The sequence below is a fragment of the Bombus huntii genome, chromosome 15, assembly GCF_024542735.1.
Source record: "Bombus huntii isolate Logan2020A chromosome 15, iyBomHunt1.1, whole genome shotgun sequence".
Lineage (NCBI taxonomy): Eukaryota > Metazoa > Arthropoda > Insecta > Hymenoptera > Apidae > Bombus > Bombus huntii.
In genome coordinates, this window is record NC_066252.1 from 459,790 (window position 1) to 480,932 (window position 21,143).

The 21,143-nt window shown below is 34.9% G+C and overlaps 1 protein-coding gene across 7 annotated transcripts in view; it reads right to left on the reverse strand.

Moving 5' to 3' along the window:
- Positions 1 to 21,143, reverse strand: part of LOC126873803 (DENN domain-containing protein 5B) — a 74,815-nt gene that overhangs the window by 20,810 nt on the left and 32,862 nt on the right. For all 7 annotated transcript variants that reach the window (XM_050635049.1, XM_050635051.1, XM_050635048.1 and 4 more), the window contains exons 2-3: positions 9,355 to 9,464; positions 7,164 to 7,384 (exon numbers count right to left, since the gene is read on the reverse strand). In XM_050635049.1, the coding sequence (XP_050491006.1) occupies positions 7,164 to 7,384; positions 9,355 to 9,464 (331 nt within the window). The remainder of the gene's footprint in view (positions 1 to 7,163; positions 7,385 to 9,354; positions 9,465 to 21,143) is intronic.

Consider the following 21,143-nt stretch of genomic DNA (forward strand, 5'->3'; position numbering starts at 1 on the left):
CACGCTTCGGCACTCCACAGCGAACTGATTGTCTGTATGTTGACGATCTTTCCGCGGTACTATAATAGAGACTAAAGAAGCCGCTGTAAAGAGAATCGTTGTGCCAAAAACTAAACACTAGAGATGTAGAGTTTTCCTAGAAGTGAGATTTACTTCAACAAATTCAGTATTCAGTTTTCGCTAATCTAAAACCCGACCATCGCATTGAAAAATATTAAATTTAGTTTCATTTGGAAACAGTATTTTTTTCTAAAATGTTATATTTTTGTCTACATAATTAATAGTGAACTTCAATCTTTTATTATTATTGTTGTTGTTATTGTTATTATTATTACTGTTATTATATTGACTATCTTTTTTTTCTTGGTCTGTAAGCTCTCGAGGACATCCGCTTTGCGTAGCATTTATTAGATCGTATGCCAAGAAATCGTTCAATCACACTTCTTACGATAAAGCAACTATAATAATAATACTATACTAATATACTATAATAATGATTACAGCAATAAGTAATAATTTTTTCTATTTCCGAGCAAGATTCTTTTCTCATTTTATTTCCCATTATTCAGGTTTCTTTTTTCTGCAAAACAATCTTACTAACTAAAAAACTGACTATCAGTTTGAAGGGTGAAACTTCCGCGACATAACAGATGTGCCAACATTGGGAATATTTAGAAAAGGATATTTAGAATATTTAAAAGGTGGAATACACGTAATAACAAATTTTTCGAGTGTGCCAATGCTTTTATTCCGTTGAAAACGGACTTTTATGAGTATTTTATCTATTTTCTTTATTATAGCTATCTTTAAATTTCATAATTCATAGTACAGTTAAACTTTAGAGTCGATAGTTGTATTTTGCAAAAACATTAAATAGAGAATCACATTCTTTACAGACCTGCAAAGAATTTTATACGAAGATACTTTTGTTTGATACTGTATCTGTATTGAATGAAACTGAAAACTTTTTTAATTAGTTTCACTTCATAAATATAATACTGTGCAGAAGTCTTACGATTAGGCTACATGTACATTGCTGATCTTATAATGTTAATCAAACATAATCTTTGAAATCGTCTTCACAGACTATTATAAAAAACGAATATTTAAACACTCTCTTCTTAGTGTCAAATCATTCCTTAGTTCAATAAATTTTTGAAAGTGTAATCAATATAAACTTGATATAAATCTTACAGAACATATATGCAATTGTTTGAAATGTGCCATAAAAGGAAAAGGTGTCAAAAAAGTAAATAGCTTTTGTAATGAAGTTTTTCTAAGTAGAATGGTAGAAAGTGGAAAATAAATTTATTAAAAAGTTGTTCGACAATATCCTCGAAAGGACAATCAATGTAATGCAATCGAGAACTTATTAATTCTTAGATTTATACTTCTTATCGAAAATTAATAATAAATGACTTTAAATTTTTTCAATAGAATTCAGATTAGAGAACATAACTATAATAATAATAATAGTAAATTTATCGTTCATTAGACTACATGCCTATTACAAGAAATTGACATATATTATATAGTTTATGCTTACATACCTACATCGATAGATACTTGCATAAAAATTAATACTGTTTTCTTAATCCTAACTTATAATCTAATTTATATTATTTATATTTATATTATATTATAATTTATATTAATTTATATTATATTTAACACTAGGTTTACGGGACCAGTCAATTTGACGGATTTCAAACTTTGAAATGAAATATCCCAAAAACCATAGTATTCATTTTAACCATTTTGCATCGTAAATTAATCGTTTCATCTAAAGAATTTATACACACAATTATTTTTTCCTAGGCTTTCTTATTTTTGAAATCTGTATGTAGTATACCTATCTCTACGAAACCCGTCAAATTGACAGGCTAGTTGATTTCATAAACATTATTGTCCATTATTATTTCCCATTATTGTCTCCGCTTATTGTAAGTATTTACAATAGGATAATTGAATTTGGGCACAGTATTTTCTTTTTTTTTTTTTTTTTTACCAGTCCCCCTTTTCTAGCAAACACGAGTAAATCCAGGAGATATAATAAAGTATTGAATAAAATTGTCAACATTAATGAAGATTGTTCTGAGGATACCTCCGTAGAAGATCAATATGAATTAGGCTAAAGCGAAGCTGACAGTGAAAGTTCTGAATACACTGAAAGTGGAGAGACAGAAGGATCTTCGGGTAGTGAAGAGGAAAACTTCTTGAAAGTGTATCGTAACAAGAAAAGGATGCGTATTTTTTCTAGTTCTGACTCCGAGGATGAAAGGACGAGCATCCAAGCACATCCCAAAATGTAATGGGTGAAACTGAAATTGCAATTGACGGGACACAGTGGATAAAACTGAAAGCAGACGGATCTAGGGGTAGGACGCCCGTTCGTATGATATTCAAGGATATCGCACGGCTTACTGGCTATGCTAAGAGAAATATTATGTCGGGTTGTGTAACTAGTGCTTTCGAATTGATAATTGACAGACACATAATGGAACACATAAAAGATTGCACTGAAACCGAGGCGCATCGAGTTTTGAAAAAAGACTGGACAATCACAGTTGCTGTGTTGCGTAGTTTTCTAGGAATTCTATATGCCCGGAGCGCATATGAAGCGAGATCATTGAAAGCCGAAAGATTACAAACAGATAAATTTGCGCTGATATTCGAAAAATGGAACAGATTTATAAGTAATAGCCAGGCTTGTTACAAGCCATATGAAAATATCTCAATAGATGAACAATTATTTCCAACGAAATAAACCTCATAAATTTGGCATTAAGTTTTGGTTAGCAGTTGACGTCCAAACAAAATATATTTTGAATGGTTTTCCTTATATGGGGAAATATGAAACTCCATGCTCAAGGGAAAAAAGGACAAGATGACATTGTTTTCCTCAAATTTATATAAATCAGAAAACTGCACGCTTACTGTGTATAAAAGTAAACCTAACGTAAAAGTCCTCCTTCTAAGCACCAAACATACAGGTATACAAGTAGAAGACAATTATAAACGTGTTCCAGAAACCATGGCTTTTTATAATAAAACAAAGTTTTAGCAACAAACAAACAAAGTGAAAGCAACGATTTTCCGATGGCCCCTTCAAGTTTTTTTCAATATTTTAGATTTGGCAGCGATAAACACGTGTATATTATGTAAAGAGTGCACCCGATCGAAAATATCCAGAAAGGAGTTTATATTTTGCCAAAGATCAGACGCTTCATTTCTGTCACCTTTAACGTCAGAAGTGCGAAAAAGTTACCAAGTGGCCTACTGCAAAAAAAAAATAGAAGCAGTAATTGTTGTATATATTGCATAAAGATCGTATGCGGAAAATGCACAAACAAAATTCAGTATATTTGTAAAAAATATACTCAATAAATATGATTACCCTATATCGTTAATATTATTGTTATCATTTCCATGATAATTTAGAAAAAAGACTTTTTACTTATTAACAATTTATCTAAACGTGGAGCCTAATATTGTTCAATTAAGACTTAATTTGAATAAATCGATTTTTTAAAGAAAATGCGTATTTTTGTTTATCCGTCAATTTTTTTTTATTTAGTTGTTTACATTCACAATTTGTCCGATTTGGACATTTGGTAGAATTTTCCGTCAATTTAACAGGTGCTCGTAGAGATAGGTATATAAGAAACGCCCGTAAACCTAGTGTCAATACAGTAGAAATTTATCCTTGAATCTTAGTTCCGACAAAATGATAGTTACACGATTAATGTCCGATGCCAACCCAATTATTTTCATTAATGCCTGGATAAAGTACACGAACTCTTTTGCTTACTGGATGTCTCTTAAAATCAGCATTTGTGGAAAATTCCATCTTTCTCCTCTCGCTCTATTGAGCTGTGGGTATACACTTAAAAGATGATTCAAATTTTCTACTTTGTCCATATTACAAAGTCGGCAAAACTCAGTCATTTAATTTTAACGTACTTCCATTATCATAGTTAATCCACGTCTCGTGCCTAGTGGACAACCTTACTTGAGCTATAATTCTGCTATATACCCTTTGGGTCTTCAATTTTGGGTATTCTTCACAGTTGGGCTTCGTTAGATCTTTAATATATTACAAATTGGCCAGATTTCAGTGTTTTTGTCGGTCCTCTGTGAAAAATTTAGTTTCCACTCTATTGCTTAAAAAATATACCAACTCCGAAAATTTATTTTCATGATTCAGAAATCCAGCAAACAAATTCCATCAAATACCTTAGTCTTCATTTGGACAACAAACTAAACTAGAAAATCCATATTCGAGAGAAAATTAAACAAATAAAAACTAATAGAAAAACTATTAAATGGCTCATAACCAGAAACTCCAAGTTGAATACAAACAGTAAAATAAGCTATAGATCTACAAAACAATTACCAAACTCATATGGACATATGTAATTCAACCCTGAAGCATGGCTGTCAAATCCCATATAAAGAAAATAGAAAATCTACAATTCTAAGAACAACATTATACACATTGAGATATGTAAGAAACAATGACATAAAGAAGATTAACTAAAAATCCCAACAGTGGAATACATTAACACAGAGTAAAAAGCCATCTTGCTAAAAGTTGCTATTCAAGCTTATCCAGATGTCTCAAAAGGAAACACTTTTTACATCTACTTACACCTAATAACCGACATATGGTTTCATACCGATACAACGTTAACTTTCAAATAAATAAATAAATAAAATAAATGTAAGTAATTGTAACTATACAATTAGATACAGTTAGTAAAAAAAAACATCTAAAAAAAGATCTATTCCTTATATTAGGTAATTGATTTAATAATTCTTGTCTACTGGTTATTTGTGGAACGTCTCCTCCGTTTATTTCTCTTAATTTATCTTGTAATAAAATGTGCCAACTGCAACTTCTGTAGTTGAATATGCTACTACCAAATACTACTCGCATGTAGCGTTGCTGATGTCACTTGAATAGATGTAGTCTTCGTTCCCAATTTCGCATTTTGCTCTACCTTTGCTCATGAAATAGTTAGCCGTCCATCCGAGAAGTCCTGATGCATAAGAGTGTACTCTTAAATATGTATACGTTTTTATTACTTCCAGTGTTGACTCGTTATACCTGTATTCTTTAACTTGTTTCTTTTTCTTCCTTGCTTTTTGGACAATTATTATTTTTGACTTATCTATGTTTACTGTTAAACCATTTTCCTAAACATACTGTAACAATGTTCGTTGCAAAATCTCTATCTCACTTGTCCTTCTCCCACAAATCCTTCAATACACTTTATGACTTGTCCTTCATCCACAAATGTAACTCTTAACGATACGTTCTCGTCAATAGTTTTAATCACTCTTATCATCACGAACTCAGTTTCATGCAAAACGGCTTTGAGAATTTTGAAAAATCTATGAATGGTGCTAGTAATTTCCCATTTCTTTTCTTTGGGGTGCTTTTGGAGTGCATTTTCTTTTAGTCGGAGTATTTTTTTGGTATTCAACATTAACAGGTTATCTTTGCACCCCTTTGTTTACTCTAACTCTTGCTTGTCCTTCCGGAAGGATTTCATAATTATTATAATTTATTACAATAATATAACTCTTGCAAATGGTTTTAACAACTTTTTCCTATGTTGAATCACAATCTGTTTCATGAATACAACATTCTGATTAATCGTTTCCTTGATAATTTAATTTAACCCCTTAACCTACGATTTACGTATGAGAATTTTGGTCCGAAAACGTAAACAAGCTATTGTATGTAGTATCGTGGAAAAGGGCTTACGAAATATCAAGTCAACCATAAACAATGTCGCGAGAGCCGAGGCGCCATCGGGTCCAGTTCCGTCGGGAGTGTCAGTTGAGAAGTCAGAGAGAGTCAGTGGAGAAGCCTCAGAGTGTGAGTGGAGAAGCCAGAGAGTATGAATCGGGAAATTGAGAGCCGAGTATGATAATAAGACGTACGACGATATTGTAATCAGTTTTTTGTATTGAGTGTTGCTTGTTATACTAAACTTAACTCCAAATAAAACATCATTATTTGTCCTCACTCTAAGACCCATTTAAGTTACTACGTATATATTATATATTATATTTTGCCTGATCATCGTACTACGGGCTATGCCCGTAATATTTACGTTTGGTCCAATCACCTAATACGGGCTATGCCCGTGATATTTAGGTTTGGCCCGGTCATCGTACTACGGGCTATGCCCATAATTGTAGGTTAAGGGGTTAAATGTTACATGAAGCCAGCAAAAAACCAAATTATTACTTAAGAATATGTACATAGATATTTCGGTACTTCTAAATTATTACAGATATATAAAATATGTTTTAAATGAAACACTTCAATCTAATTTTAGCTTTTGAACTTATCTCAGGCAACCATATACATATTGTTAATAGATATTGACAAAGGCAATAATTGATATTAGTTAGTACAATTAAAAGAGCAATAATCGAAGGTGAATGAATACTAGTCCTACAGATATCAATAATCATTCAATGTTGGTGTGTTATCGCGATTGAAACAACTATATGTTTCCAGCTACATTCTAAAAGTTTATGTAGATTTTATGAAGTGTTAGATATTTATTAGTAATAAACGGAATTCCTGAGTAGTAGATATATATCTTGTTTTAATTTGAATTTTTCAGAGAATTTGAGTAGGTACTTATAACAGGCAATAACAATAAAGAAACGTTCTTCGATCATATTTTTCGAAATATAAAAAAATATCAATCTTTAAGCGAATTGCGACAACTGTCCAAATACTTGTGCACGGTATCGTACGTAGGTAAGATTTAAACTCCCTTCTGACACAATATTCCCCATACGACACAAAAAATATCAATCGATCTACTATAGAATGATCTAAGTTGATCACTAGACCCCAGATTTCTATGCATTGATAAGAAATTTGAAGGTACTGAAATGCACAAAATGCGTATGATGTGCAAAAACCTATAATGTATTCAAATTAGAATATTCGTTATATTATTTACTAAACAAAATGTTCCTGTGTCTCGTTTCTCTAATCGTATTCATAAAAATAAGAATTCGCATAAATAGGTGCAATCTGCTAATCACGTTATCCTTAACGTAAAAAAAGGATCAACAGCATCATGGAGGAACTCAAGCAAAGGAAAATAAACAACGGAAAGAAGACTCACGTTGGTGGTGTACCGTTTTGCCCGCTGCTCAGTTCCGTGATGTGCATCGCCTGCAGAGTTTGCATAGCCGCGCATATCTTGCGATTCCGGCACTCCTCGTAGAAAACAAGACTGAACCCGTAGGTTCTGTGCCCGTCCTCCTTGGTGAGCACGAACGAGTGAAACGTTGGTTCCACCGAGTGTTTCTGGGTTCGGAATCTCAGGCCGCTTGGCAGGCAGAGCTGCAAGATTGAATATCTAATGAACAGACGTTGCACACAACGCCTTTTCATTTCTTCACTACTTCTTTTCTTCGTCTTTTCTTCCTCTACTTTTTACCATTCGCAACTAGGACGCGGTAGCCTATATAACGCTGTTGATCGCGAACAATGTGTACCCAGTTTACCGTATATACGTCGAGTATTTTGCACTCTTAATTTTACGTCCCAGTAATTCTGTTAGAGCTTGGCGAAAAGTACCTACCGTGCCTTTTCCTTTTTCTATATTCGAGGGTGTTTTCGAGAGAAGCCACTCGAGGTAAGTTTCGTGGAATCGGATAGATAAATGAAAAATGGTTTCTCTATTTTAAAAGAACTTTTTAATTGTTACGAAAATAAATATTTCATCTCAAAATCAACTAAAAACGTTAAATTTTAAAAAATCCTGTTAAAGAAAATGAAAAATATAGCTGAGCATCTTGTCTCTTCGTGTAAGGTATCAAATTTATCTAAAAAAAAGTCATTGATAATATAAAAATAAAATTAAAAATATGAGAAATATAATTTGTATAAAATGTTAAAGACAGGAATATAGCATATATTCTTTAGGCATTCAAACGACCAACTGCGAAAATATCTTTACTATATGTATATAAAATACTTTATACTTTTAATCTTTCAATTTACTGATTCTATCAAACTTTGTCAAAAGCACTGTTCCTCTTCTTTCTTCTATCTTTAACAAAATTTTCAACGGAACTACATGAAGTCACGCGATAGAAATGGTTGAATAAATAAAGAGCAGTGATATTTTTTCTGAGTGAGTATATTCCCCGGTAAGGAACTTTTAAGAAAGTATAGTTTGAGAAACGTATATTTTTCGCGGGCACTTTTAGGGCGTATAGAGTGTTGAATTTTTATAATAATTATACTTTATTAGTATTTTATAGGTACGTTTAAAAATACATAAATTGACGAGTAGAGTAAAAATATGTAGAAATTGGCATTATTAATATGATTCTCATTTTAGTTTTTAGATCGTGAAAAGATGCATTAGTATGTTATCTGATGAAGTTTAGAAAGTATTAATATAAATTTACAAGATTTATATGAGTTTCATGTCTACTTGTAACTCTAATACGAATTTGAGCTATCTTTAAATGACGAACACAATAATAATAATTCTTTTTTAATTTCAATATCGTTTAGCATATAGGGTACAGGATATAAGATATCGATTAGGAAATATTATACTTATACCGAAGATGCTAAAACATGATCCATTAAAACATTAGGTGCAAACCTTTTGACTGTTATTGTTCTCTTTTTTCTTGCTCTCATTGGTGCCCTTTGTTTTTAGACTTTGATGGTTAATTACTGTCTATATTTTTAACATTATATACTGAGACATTAAATGGTAAATGGTAAATACATATAAAATTTCATAGTTTTATCTGTACCATTCAAGAAATAATGGTATGATCATATAATGATGTGACAACATCATACACTGATCAATTATGTAATTATGTAATTCGTATGAAGATTGGTAGAACATAATTGAAAAAAATTTCGTTTATATTAAGCTAAATTTTCTTTATAATCGCTTAAAACCATTATTTCTTTGTACTTTTAAATAAAACATGTTAATTGTTTCAACTTTTGATAATTATAATAGCCAATCATTTGTTCTTTACGTTCTCATAGTGCATTCACACTTTGAAAAAAGAAATTGATGAAAACTGTTATTGAATATCACTCTACCAAACAGTATTTAGAAATACCCCATAATGATTATTAAAAGCATGCAGGGAAGGAAGAAAATCACATATGGTCCAAATGATCTGTGATAAAGTTCTAGGTAATACGTAATTCCCTAGTTTCTAAGGTTAACAAAAATTAAAATCAATTCGTACGAATATCGTAAAATTTTGCAAAAATTGTGTTTCTCACATTATGATTCTCAGAAACGATAATTGTTGTTAATAACGTACCATGCATACAGCGTGTTCGTCGAAGGGGTTCCATGGTACAGAATCAGGATAATGTCCCAAAACTTTGCTTTTATACGCTCGGTCCAGAGGTGTACATTGTAAGGAGTCACCTGAAATAAAGAGGACAATATTTTGTTAAATTTCTAAGTTATATAAAACATTTTAATCACTCGCGTGCATGTGCATGTACATAATTACCCACATATAATTATGATATAAAAAGGATAATAATACAAAAAATTTATGTTTTCGTAATATTTTTTCTCTCCTCGGATTTCATTCTATTTTCTTCGCAATAAACATTAATTTATATTAGTTTGCTCTAGTTCTGTCTAAGTTAAACAAATCCAACGGATCCTTTCTTTTTCAAGGACGTTGGGCCAAAAGATAAAAATGCATGTATTGTATTATATTACATTATATTATATTACATTATATTACATTATATTATATTATATTACGTTATATTACGTTATATCATGTTATATTACGTTATATCATGTTATATCATGTCATATCATGTCATATCATGTCATATCATGTCATATCATGTCATATCATGTCATATCATGTCATATCATGTTATATCATGTTATATCATGTTATATCATGTTATATCATGTTATATCATGTTATATTATGTTATATCATGTTATATCACGTTATATCACGTTATATCATGTTATATCATGTTATATCATGTTATATCATGTTATATCATGTTATGTTATGTTATATCATGTTATATTATATTATATTATAACGAATATTCATTGAAGAAATATTATTTCTTTAATAATTAATGTATAAAGATGACAACATTTATGAAAACTGAATAATTTAGTTATTTTTACCTATACTGATTAATCCTCGACTGATATTGATGCGTTAAATGACCATAACTAACTAGATTAGATTCCTTATCTTTAAGGTATTCAGGGTATTTTTATTATTTTGTTGTGTATGTTATATATCGCGTAAAATATAGAACACAAAATAAATTTAATATTTTAATATTAAGCAATCCCTATTTCTAATTGTAGTGGTTATTTATTTCCCAACGATAGCAGTTGAGAGATAAAATCAGATAAGTGCATTTATTAATCAATTTTTTAGTTTCCTTACAAGCATCGACTTTCTTTTAATACTAGATCTGCCAACTTTTCATATGCAATCAAATATATTGTACATAGTTAACTAAGAGTAAATATTAATATTAAAAAATATATGTACATACTTACACGATTTTGTAATTAAAAGACAAAAAATCTGATATTGATCATTTTGATTGGTTTGGTAGTTCTAGTGTTAATTGTGTTAAACATTTATTAATAGTGATTATGTTCCTTAAAGAAACATGAACAATTTAGGCGATGCAACTAATATGTTCATCGTTTGACTTTTTGATTACTTGTAATAAATCTTTACAAAACTGTTAATTATTCTCCATTCCAAAGAAATTAATTATTTTGTACCGGCAAACTAAAAAAAAATGCATGTGTTAGAGATTAATTAAATTCACATGTTGTGCGTACATTGTCTTTGTTACAGTTCGCTGTAGAGTGCCGAAGCGTGCAGACGTGTCTCTAGTGCCCAGCGTAGTTCGAAAACAACACGTGTCGCCCAACCGTCGAAAGAGAACGCAGCTAAGTGTCCCTTACCCTCTAGGGTGAAGAAAATCCCACGCACCTAACCCCAACCCGAATACTAGCCTCACAGCCTCACGACTAGTTGTTCATTCCGAATTAACTAGCTCGATGATGGCCCAGCAACCGCGACCAGGCTCTCCGGAGCAGACTCGCAGCTACCCCGTGCTACCCCCCCCCCCCGTGGCAGAAGTGCAGCAGAACTCTCCGCACTAACGACGCTAACACTACAAAGAAAAGGAAAATAGAACCAGCAACGCAAATAAACACACACAACAGGTTCGCCGTAGTGGAATCCTCAAACGACGCCATGGAAATCGTAGAACCGCCACCAAACCAACATTCACAGAGAATCCCCCCTCCCCCACCAATATTTGTAGACGACGTCATTGACATACAGACAATGACCAAGTCCCTAGAGAGAGATACCAGCAAGGAGGAATATAACCTTAAGATAAGCAACAACAAGGTGAAAATACTACCGACGAACCCAGAAGCTTACAGAAAACTCACCAAGACACTCAGGACTCTGAACGCCAACTTCCACACCTACCAACTCAAACAGGAAAGGCCTTTCCGGGTGGTCCTACGAAACATACACCACTCAGCAGACATAGACGAACTAAAATACGAACTCTCAAAACTTGGCCACGAAGTCATCAACGTAAGTAATATAAGGCATAGAGTCTCGAAAGACCCGTTATCCTTATTCTTCCTAGACATTAAACAAAAACCGAATAACAAGGAAATATACAACATCAGTCGCCTAATGAACGCGATAGTAAAGATCGAACCACCGCTCGCGAAAAAAGAAATAGTGCAGTGCAAAAGGTGCCAAAGGTACGGTCATACGCAGAAATACTGCAACCATACTTTCCGCTGCGTTAAATGCGCAGGCTCTCACTCCACTGACCAGTGCGCCAAATCACCGGAAACCCCAGCGAAATGCATTCACTGCCAAGGGGACCACCCTGCCAACTACAAAGGCTGCCCAGCATATAAAACACTATACACGAACAGGTACCCTAAGCTCAGAGCAAAAGAGGTATCCAACCAAACACCCAGCCCGCCGAAATTCACGACTACCCCAACCCCCTCAACCAACCAAACACCCAGTCCTACCAAATTCATCTCCACCTCAACCTCCTATGCCCAAGCAGTACAAGGCATCCAAAATAACCCGAACAGCCAAAGGAACCTTCCCCAAAACAGTGTCCCCAACCCACCAAACGCAGACAACTCCTCAAGGCTCGAAAAGCTAATAGAGAAACAATCGGAGCAAATAAATAATTTGCTATCGCTACTAACACTCATCGTGGAAAAATTAGCACGCCCCGACTCAAAATAAAACCAAGGCGCATAGCTCTCTGGAACGCCAACGGTCTAGCGCAACACAAACGTGAACTAGAACTCTTCTTAAAACACCAGCAAATCGACGTAATGCTCGTATCGGAAACCCACTTCACCGATAAGAACTACCTGAAAATAAATGGTTACAAATTCTACCATACCCAACACCCCAGCGGAAAGGCCCACGGTGGCACCGGAATAATAATCAAAGCAAGTATTAAGCACTACGAACTCCCACCATTCCAGAAAGACTACCTCCAAGCAACAAACGTAGCAATAGAAGACTGTCATGGCTCAATCACCACCTCAGCAGTATACTGCCCTCCCAGACACTCCATCGCCAAAGAAGACTTTGATAACTTCCTGGACACCCTGGGCAACAGATTCATAGTTGGAGGAGACTATAACGCCAAGCACATCCAATGGGGCAGCAGACTGGTTACAGCAAGAGGCAAAAACCTCTTAAACAGCATAATAACCAACAACCTCAACTACCTCACCACATACGAACCCACATACTGGCCCACTGACACCAACAAAATACCCGACCTTCTCGACTTCTTCATAACTAAAAATATCCCATCAAGACACGTCCAGATCAACTCCTCGGCTGATCTCTCCTCTGATCATTCTCCCGTGATAGCAACAGTCAGTTCAACAATCATCGAGAGTACACCTAATGGCTCCATTCACAACCAACACACCAACTGGCAGCTCTTCAGAGAAGTCTTTACACACTCAACCTCAGCCTTCACCCCACTAAAAACAAAGGAAGATATCGAAGCAGCCACGAAATACTTAAACACGAGCATAACAAACGCAATCCGCCTCTCCACACCGACAAAGCCAACTAACAGCAAACAAGAATATCTACAACACATACTAAAAAAAATAGCAGAAAAACGTAGACTAAGAAGAGTATGGCAGACCCACAGAACACCGGAGGACAAACGCAAACTTAACAACGCAACTAGAAAGCTATCCAGAACCTTAACAAACTATAAAAACGACTGCTTCCATAAATACCTCGCCAGCTTATCGCCCACAGCCGACGCCAACTACTCACTATGGAAGGCCTCCAGGAAACTCACACGCTCCCCACAAATAATCCCACCTATCCGCCGTCCGCAAGGTGGATGGGCGCGAAGCCCTATAGAAAAAGCCGACCTGTTTGCCAAACACTTGTCAAAAGTATTCAAACCCCATTCCCCCCAAGCCGCCGCGGACGTTACTGAATACCTACACACCCCCTTCCAAATGTCCCCTCCTATCGAACCCTTCTCCTCTGCTGAGACTATAGAAACAATCAGTCGCCTAAACCCCAAGAAAGCAGCAGGACACGACCTAATAGGCAATAGAGCAATCAAGGAACTTCCCACAAAAGGGATAGCACTCATCACATCGATTTTTAATGCTATCCTTCGCCTGGAACACTATCCTAAGGCTTGGAAAATCTCATTGATTACCCTCATCCCTAAACCCGGTAAACCGATACACGAAACCTGCTCCTATCGCCCAATCAGTCTTTTACCTACCCTATCCAAACTATTCGAGAAGATGCTCACGAACCGACTCCTTCCAATCCTAGAGAACTTGAAAACACTCCCAGATCACCAATTCGGCTTCCGAAAACATCATTCTACAGTAGAGCAAATCCACCGCTTAACTCATACGATCAGCCAATCACTCGAAAAGAAAAAATATTGCTCAGCGGTTTTCCTAGACATCCAACAGGCATTCGATAAAGTATGGCATGAAGGGCTACTATACAAACTTAAAAAGATCCTACCCCACCCCTACTTCTCCATCCTAAAATCATACCTAACCAATAGACAATTCATGGTTAAATACCTAGACGCCACTTCCGCAACATTCCCAATAGAAGCCGGCATACCCCAAGGTAGTGTCCTCGGACCCCTACTGTACTCCATCTACACTGCCGACCTACCTATATCAAACGACATAACAATAGCGACATTTGCAGACGACACAGCGCTATTAGCTTCCCACGCAGACCCGGTAATAGCCTCATCCACTCTCCAGCGAAGTCTCGACTCCATGGAAAAGTGGTTTCACAAATGGGGCTTCAAAGTCAACGAAAAGAAATCCTCACATGTAACCTTCACGCTCCGAAAACAAACCTGCCCCCAGGTCACCATCAACAATGCAACAGTTCCTAGCAGGGACACAGTCCGATACCTGGGCATGACCCTGGACAGGAGACTAACGTGGAAGACACACATCTCAGATAAAAGGAAGCAACTAAAGGACAAACTAAAAAAACTCTATTGGCTCACGGGCCGACGCTCCAAACTAAATTTACAGAATAAAATTACCCTCTACAAGACCGTAATAAAACCTGTCTGGACCTACGGAATCCAACTATGGGGAACAGCAAGTAACTCCAACATCGAAATACTCCAACGCTTTCAATCGAAAACGCTAAGATCCCTAATTGACGCACCTTGGTATGTAACCAATGAAACAATACACCGCGACCTCAAGATACCCACCGTCAAAGAGGAAATAGCAAAATATAGCAACAGATACAGCAAAAGAATCAACAAACACCGAAACCCCCTAATCACTGGACTACTCGATACGACGGACCAGATTCGCAGGCTGAAGAGGCACTACCCGCTAGACCTAAACGTTAGATTCATTTAATTATCCAAATCAAGCATATGCACTTACTTATAATACTTATAGATTATAAATTATATCTATCTATAATAAGTATTAACTTATTGTAAATAAACAGCCATGTCACTGCGCCACGCCAGAAAAATTACTGAAAATTCTCAACGCGAGAATTGATTGTAATTTCAACAAATAAATAAAAAAAAAAAAAATTGTCTTTGTTACGTCGCGTAACACTCTACCTAGCCCAGGCCACACACCGCGGGCAATATGGCAACCAGATGTCTTCGGATACTCGCAGCGTATCCTCCATAGTTTCAAGTACCTTCCATAAATTTCATAGATTTCCTAGAAAAGGTCCTTCAAACTAAACAAACGTCTGTTTCCGAAGAATTTCCAAAGACTATTGTCTACCACGGCTTAACTAGGGAAAGTTAGTTTTTCTCACGTACGCTGCAACTTTCCTCCCACTAACCACTTTCCCTCGAGGGCGGTTAAGGCCCTTCGTTTAACCAATTAACAACGAAGCCTATTTCCCTCACTCTCTTAACTAACATCGGCACCAACAAATCCGATGGTCCCGTGCGCTAGACACACCCATCCTTAGCTTTCCTCCGAGACAGCATCGTCTCCCAAGACAGTACTGATTTTACATCCTTCGAACGGTCAACATCCTTCCACCGGGTATACACACCCGCAAATCAGTCACTCACTCATCTCGTACATACGCACCAGCGTAACTATCCTCGTTATAAGTTGTTGGAATAAACGGTGAAATATAACTTACTACTGTGTCATATTCATTTAACCACCTCTGTTATCTTAACCGAAACAGGGGAACGACTACTTCGCGGCGTCGATTCACCGAATCGTAGCGAGAATTTACGCCTCTCGCTGACGCGTTTTCCTCGCGACCGCGTCTCTCCGCGAACGGTCGTAACAGTCTTCAAGTAAGTTAAAAGCCTGACATTTATAATCATAAACAACACGTTATGAAAATGATGAGTTGTAATGCTTGTTACGATAAGTGGAGACCGTGACCTTTTAACTAAATACTTAAACATGTTCTTCTCTTTAATCAATCTTCGAGTCTTTTCTTAGAGCTAAACGAGGTAGAATCTACACATGTTACAAATTTGTTCAAAATTTGTTCTTTCCGTTTCTTATAAAATTTTATATTATACTTGAATAATATTCAATGTCACACTAGAAAACAAAAAAATTACAATAACGTAACACAATTATTTGTCAGGAATTGCACGACTGCAATCTTCTGTGTAAATATTTTTAGCATATTGAACAATAGAAGTTGCGTTGATCTTACAGTAATTGCATATCATAATCACAATAAAATGATATATTTTTTATGATCTTATATGTATGTACTATCTTATTTTAATGATAGTTATAATACATGGACTTTAAAAAAATAAAAACCTAACCTAGGATATTAAATTTAAAAATTGAATTTAATCGCATCATAATATTTTATCCTATACAACTACGACGATTATACAGAATGAAACCATTACAGTTCGAGGCCCCGCATATTAGCGACAATTTGTCCTGCGATAGTTTTATCGTTTACGATTAGGGCAACCGTCCACATGAATGTGCGCGTATTTGACGACACGGTTACTGGTCTTCTATTTTTGCTCTGGGTCGCATCAATCAAAGTTCAATTTTTTCCTCTAATAATGCCATATACAAATGCTAAAGCAACAGCGATTTTGCCGCTAGTGCTAGCCTCTGACTCATCTGACCTGTAATTTTACAATTAAAGATATGCACTCTACTTTTGAACACTAGTGTACATTTCTATCCTCGACCGCAAGATATTCTAAAACATTATATAATTTTCAACGCCAACATCCTTACACAGTCATATCCAATCTCCAAACCTCGTAACACTTTCGACCCAAGTATTTGACAGAAGTCTCTCTTCACAGACAGAGTATCATCACAGCGAAACAATTAGTGTAAATTCCTCGTTGCACGAGAAACGTTCAAGTCGGTCAACCATTCTACGGGAAAAGTGATATGTATATGTGTTCCAGATGAGACAAAAAAGACGCACACACATATAGAAAAGGGAGAGATTCGACATTTAAAAAAGAGTTTTAGCAGGGGTGCATTTACTTTACTCCAGTTTGCACATTGTTCTTGGTTCAGTACAGCCTAAGTACATCTTGGAAGCTGCAATTCCTACAGCAAGAAAAGAAGTGAGAGAGAGAGAGAGAGAGAGAAATAGAGGAGGAAGAGGGCTCTCCTCCTTTCCTCGGAAAAATTAGAGTCTCTCCACGACAGTGTAACGTCAATTCATATCAGAGACCAGGCCACACACCACGGACAGGATGGCACCCAGATGTCTGCACATCATCAATAGTCTTAAGTGCCCACTAGGGGGCCTTGGCATTTTTATAGTTAAGGTCCTTCGGACCAAGCGAGTATTTCCTGTCTTAAATTTCCCTTTACGTTTATTGTCTACCACGTGTTAGCTTAGAAAGTTGGTTTCCTCCACATCTGATATGTTCCGTTGGCAACTTTCTCGCGAGGGCGGCTAAAACCCTTCCTAGTCCACCAACCGTCCTATTATCCAATCGGAGATGGTGTCTACTGCCCTCACTTCCTTAACCAAAATTGTCATCAACAAATCCGATAGTCCCGTGTCCTTAGACACACCCACCCCTAGCTTTCCTCAGACACAGTATCGTCAGTAAAACTTCACTTATTCTGTATCCTTAGAATAGTCAACATATCTATGTCGGTCTCTACTCTTATAAGTCGCGTACTTAATGTATTGTTGTAACTAAGTCTTACATAACGTGGTTGGAGTGAATTGTGATTTATGTTAATTCAGTGCGTGTTACATTGTGATTGCTGAATTCATAATAAAGGTTGATTAAAACCAAGTAAATAGTTGTGTTACGACTCAACTATATTTTATTTTCACCGACCAACCCAAAAATTACGTGACAACAGCGTCGGCAACTTGTTATTGAACGCGGTACATATCCCAGAGCAACTCGACCTGAATGAGACTGTTGAAAGTCTTGGCGATGTTCCAGTTGCCTCGCACACGATAGACACAACAGCACCCTTGTACGGGGTTAATCGTTTATGATCGAACAACTGCCCAGGACGGCAGTGAAATGCATATGATGTGGGCTCGTCGAGCGAGAATTTGATTACATGGGGTGCATAATTGTTGGCTAACGGAAACGGATTCTCAGCGAAGACAGGACATTATCAAAATAAAGTCTTATTCAAATATTTATTTAAATAATAACATATTTAGAAAATAAGTTATTTTAATATTTTTTATTCTATTTCAGTGATTTTCAATCTTTTTCATCCCGTGACACACATAAACCAATTATTAAAATTTTACGTTACACTAAAAAATATATTATATTTGGTTCAAGACGGGACATTTACACTGCACGGCTATGATTGTATTGGCTGTTACCATTTTTTTTTATTTGTCAATATAATTGAATAAATTATTACATGCTTTAGAAATTTCTGTGGCACATTGGTTGAAGGTCGCTAAGTTTGAAATTGAATTTCACCTTGAAACTATAATCTCTGGTACACGGAATTTCTATTTCAAAATTCTAATGCGTAAATCGAAGTACATATACTATATACCTTTACGTATTAGTTAACATATAAGATATTCCATTGATGTTCAACACTGCAGATTTTTTGGTTATTTTAAGTAATAAATGAAAAAATTCTGCAACGAGCTGAATCAGATGCTGCTAAGTCAATCAATATATGGAGATGATCCATAATTTCCCAGTTTAATTCTTGAACCTTTTTTGAAATTATAAAACTCATAGATACTTACGAGTTTTCAAAACAAAAAATACTCAATTTTACTGTCTAAAATTTACTCAATTAAATAAATTGCGTCAAGGTTTAGATATAGGTTTTTAAATATATAGCTACGTCGGAGTTAATAGTTAACGTAGTTAACAGTGGTGTGCAAAAGTTTTCAATCAGATATCTTGCTGCATAATGCTGTGCATAATTTCCTTTCTTAATCCAATTTCTAAAAATGGACCAATCCTTTGAGCAGAAAATACGGCCAAAACCATTATCCATTACCATCGTATTTTAATGTTAGTATCTGATATCTCACATCATATTTTTCCAACAGGACGTCTTCTATATCGTCCATTTACCAGAAAATGCCACATCTCTCCAATCGTCGATTGTTCAGTTTAAATTCTGATTCTTCTTACTAATGAAAGGATATTTTGTACCTGATCTAGCTAAAAGATGTAAACGTCTTGTCACAGTCGAGCGACTAATATTAGCAATTCTTTCCTCACGTATTTCGTAGGCTATTTAAAAAGTAGTCTTTCACAGAGTAATTTTAAATTGAAATATAAGAATTCTATATATTTGTAATGGACGTACTTTTATGTAATTAGTAGTTAAGTAGAAATATGGACAAGACTTCTATGAAAATGTAAAATACGAATTCGTTACTTGCGATAATATCATTTTAAAAATAATGATCAAATAATCAATTTGAAAAATATTTAAAAAATGATGAAAATGAAATGATAGGTCTCCTTTTCATAAATAAAAGAAAAGGAACGATTCAATAATCATTAATACGTATATCCATTTCGGCGTGTTACCAAGAAGCGGGCTCGGTTTTACAATAATTGCTTATTTAAGATATCCCACTACTGCTTCCATCGCTCACGCTTTTCTCGCGTTTCTTTGGCCTTGTTATTATCCACTCCAACTTACTATACTAAATTATATTCTATTGTTCTAACCTGTACTATACTATGCTATCTTTGGTTTCCTAACTCTACATATATTCACATCTTCTCTCATCCGTTTGTACTTTTACATCTTTTTTCTTATTGCACTATCCTTCTTTAATATTGTTGCTTATAACATATTTCTTAAGCGTTGTACCTGCTTCCTTAAACAATTCCAATTGCCTGCAACATTTCACCACTTCCTCTTTGAATTCCTCCGCAACTGTCTCCCCGTTCCTTAAACGTGGTTTTATTTAGTTTTTCGCATTTGAAAAGCAGCTTATTATTTCTGTGTATCCTTGCATAACATACACTTCCTCTCCTTTTCACTATCTCGACATTTATTGTCTTCCAGATTTTCATACGTGATACTTGTCTTTAATTTTTGTATCGACATTTTCTTTTCTGTTCTGTAGATATTTCGGTAGTTGTGTGTGTGATTTCATCTCCTTGCACACCTCATTGTATTTTCCTTGTAATTTTCCATGTAATGTTTATCTGTCTATTTCAATCCTTTTTACCTTCAATTTTTCCACTCATCTTTCCCCTTCTTCTTTTCTGTTTTTCTATACGTGCTTAGTTATAACCGCTTTCATTGGTACATTTTATCCTTTACTCTCCCCATTTCGTTTCCCTCTGACTTTTAATCTTCTCCTCCACGCACTTTTCCAGTAATATTATTCAAAAATTATTATTATACATTTACAAAATGAATATATTCTACATATTTATGAAATAAATAGAAACTTCATAATAATAATTGTAAGAAATTCAATTTCTTCAGATGTAAAATTTACGTCACGATAGAAATTCACGATTATTGCCCAGAGAAAAGATTCTTTCAAAATGACAAATTCGTAATTTTTCATAGAAATTTTATGATGGCGCATTTTTTATGTTTGAATGATCTTTTGTAAAGTATATGAATAAAAGAGCTTGCGTTTCTTATTGCGTTATAAACATTATCCTATCCCTTGCATCTTAATTTCTTTGATACAAGTTTTATACTGTAGTTGCCGGTAGTTCTAGTCAGGAATGGGCACTTTTTATTTGAAGTAAAGGTAATAAATAAATAGATCAAATAATTTCTCCAAACAATATTACAAATGAATTTATTTAAAAATAAAGTCGTTTTCAAATAAATTCCAGAATTTAATTTGAGAAATAAATTCCATATTATTTACTTGCCAGATATTTGATCATTTCAAATAAGACTAGAAGGCAGAGGATAAGAAATGATTGTTTCTCTCGTATACGAAATATTGTATATTTATTTGTTATGAAATGTTTGCCTTAGGAATAACTGAATACTGTAATATTTCGTCAGATCAAGGAGCGCGAAAGTTACGAGAATGTATTTTATAAT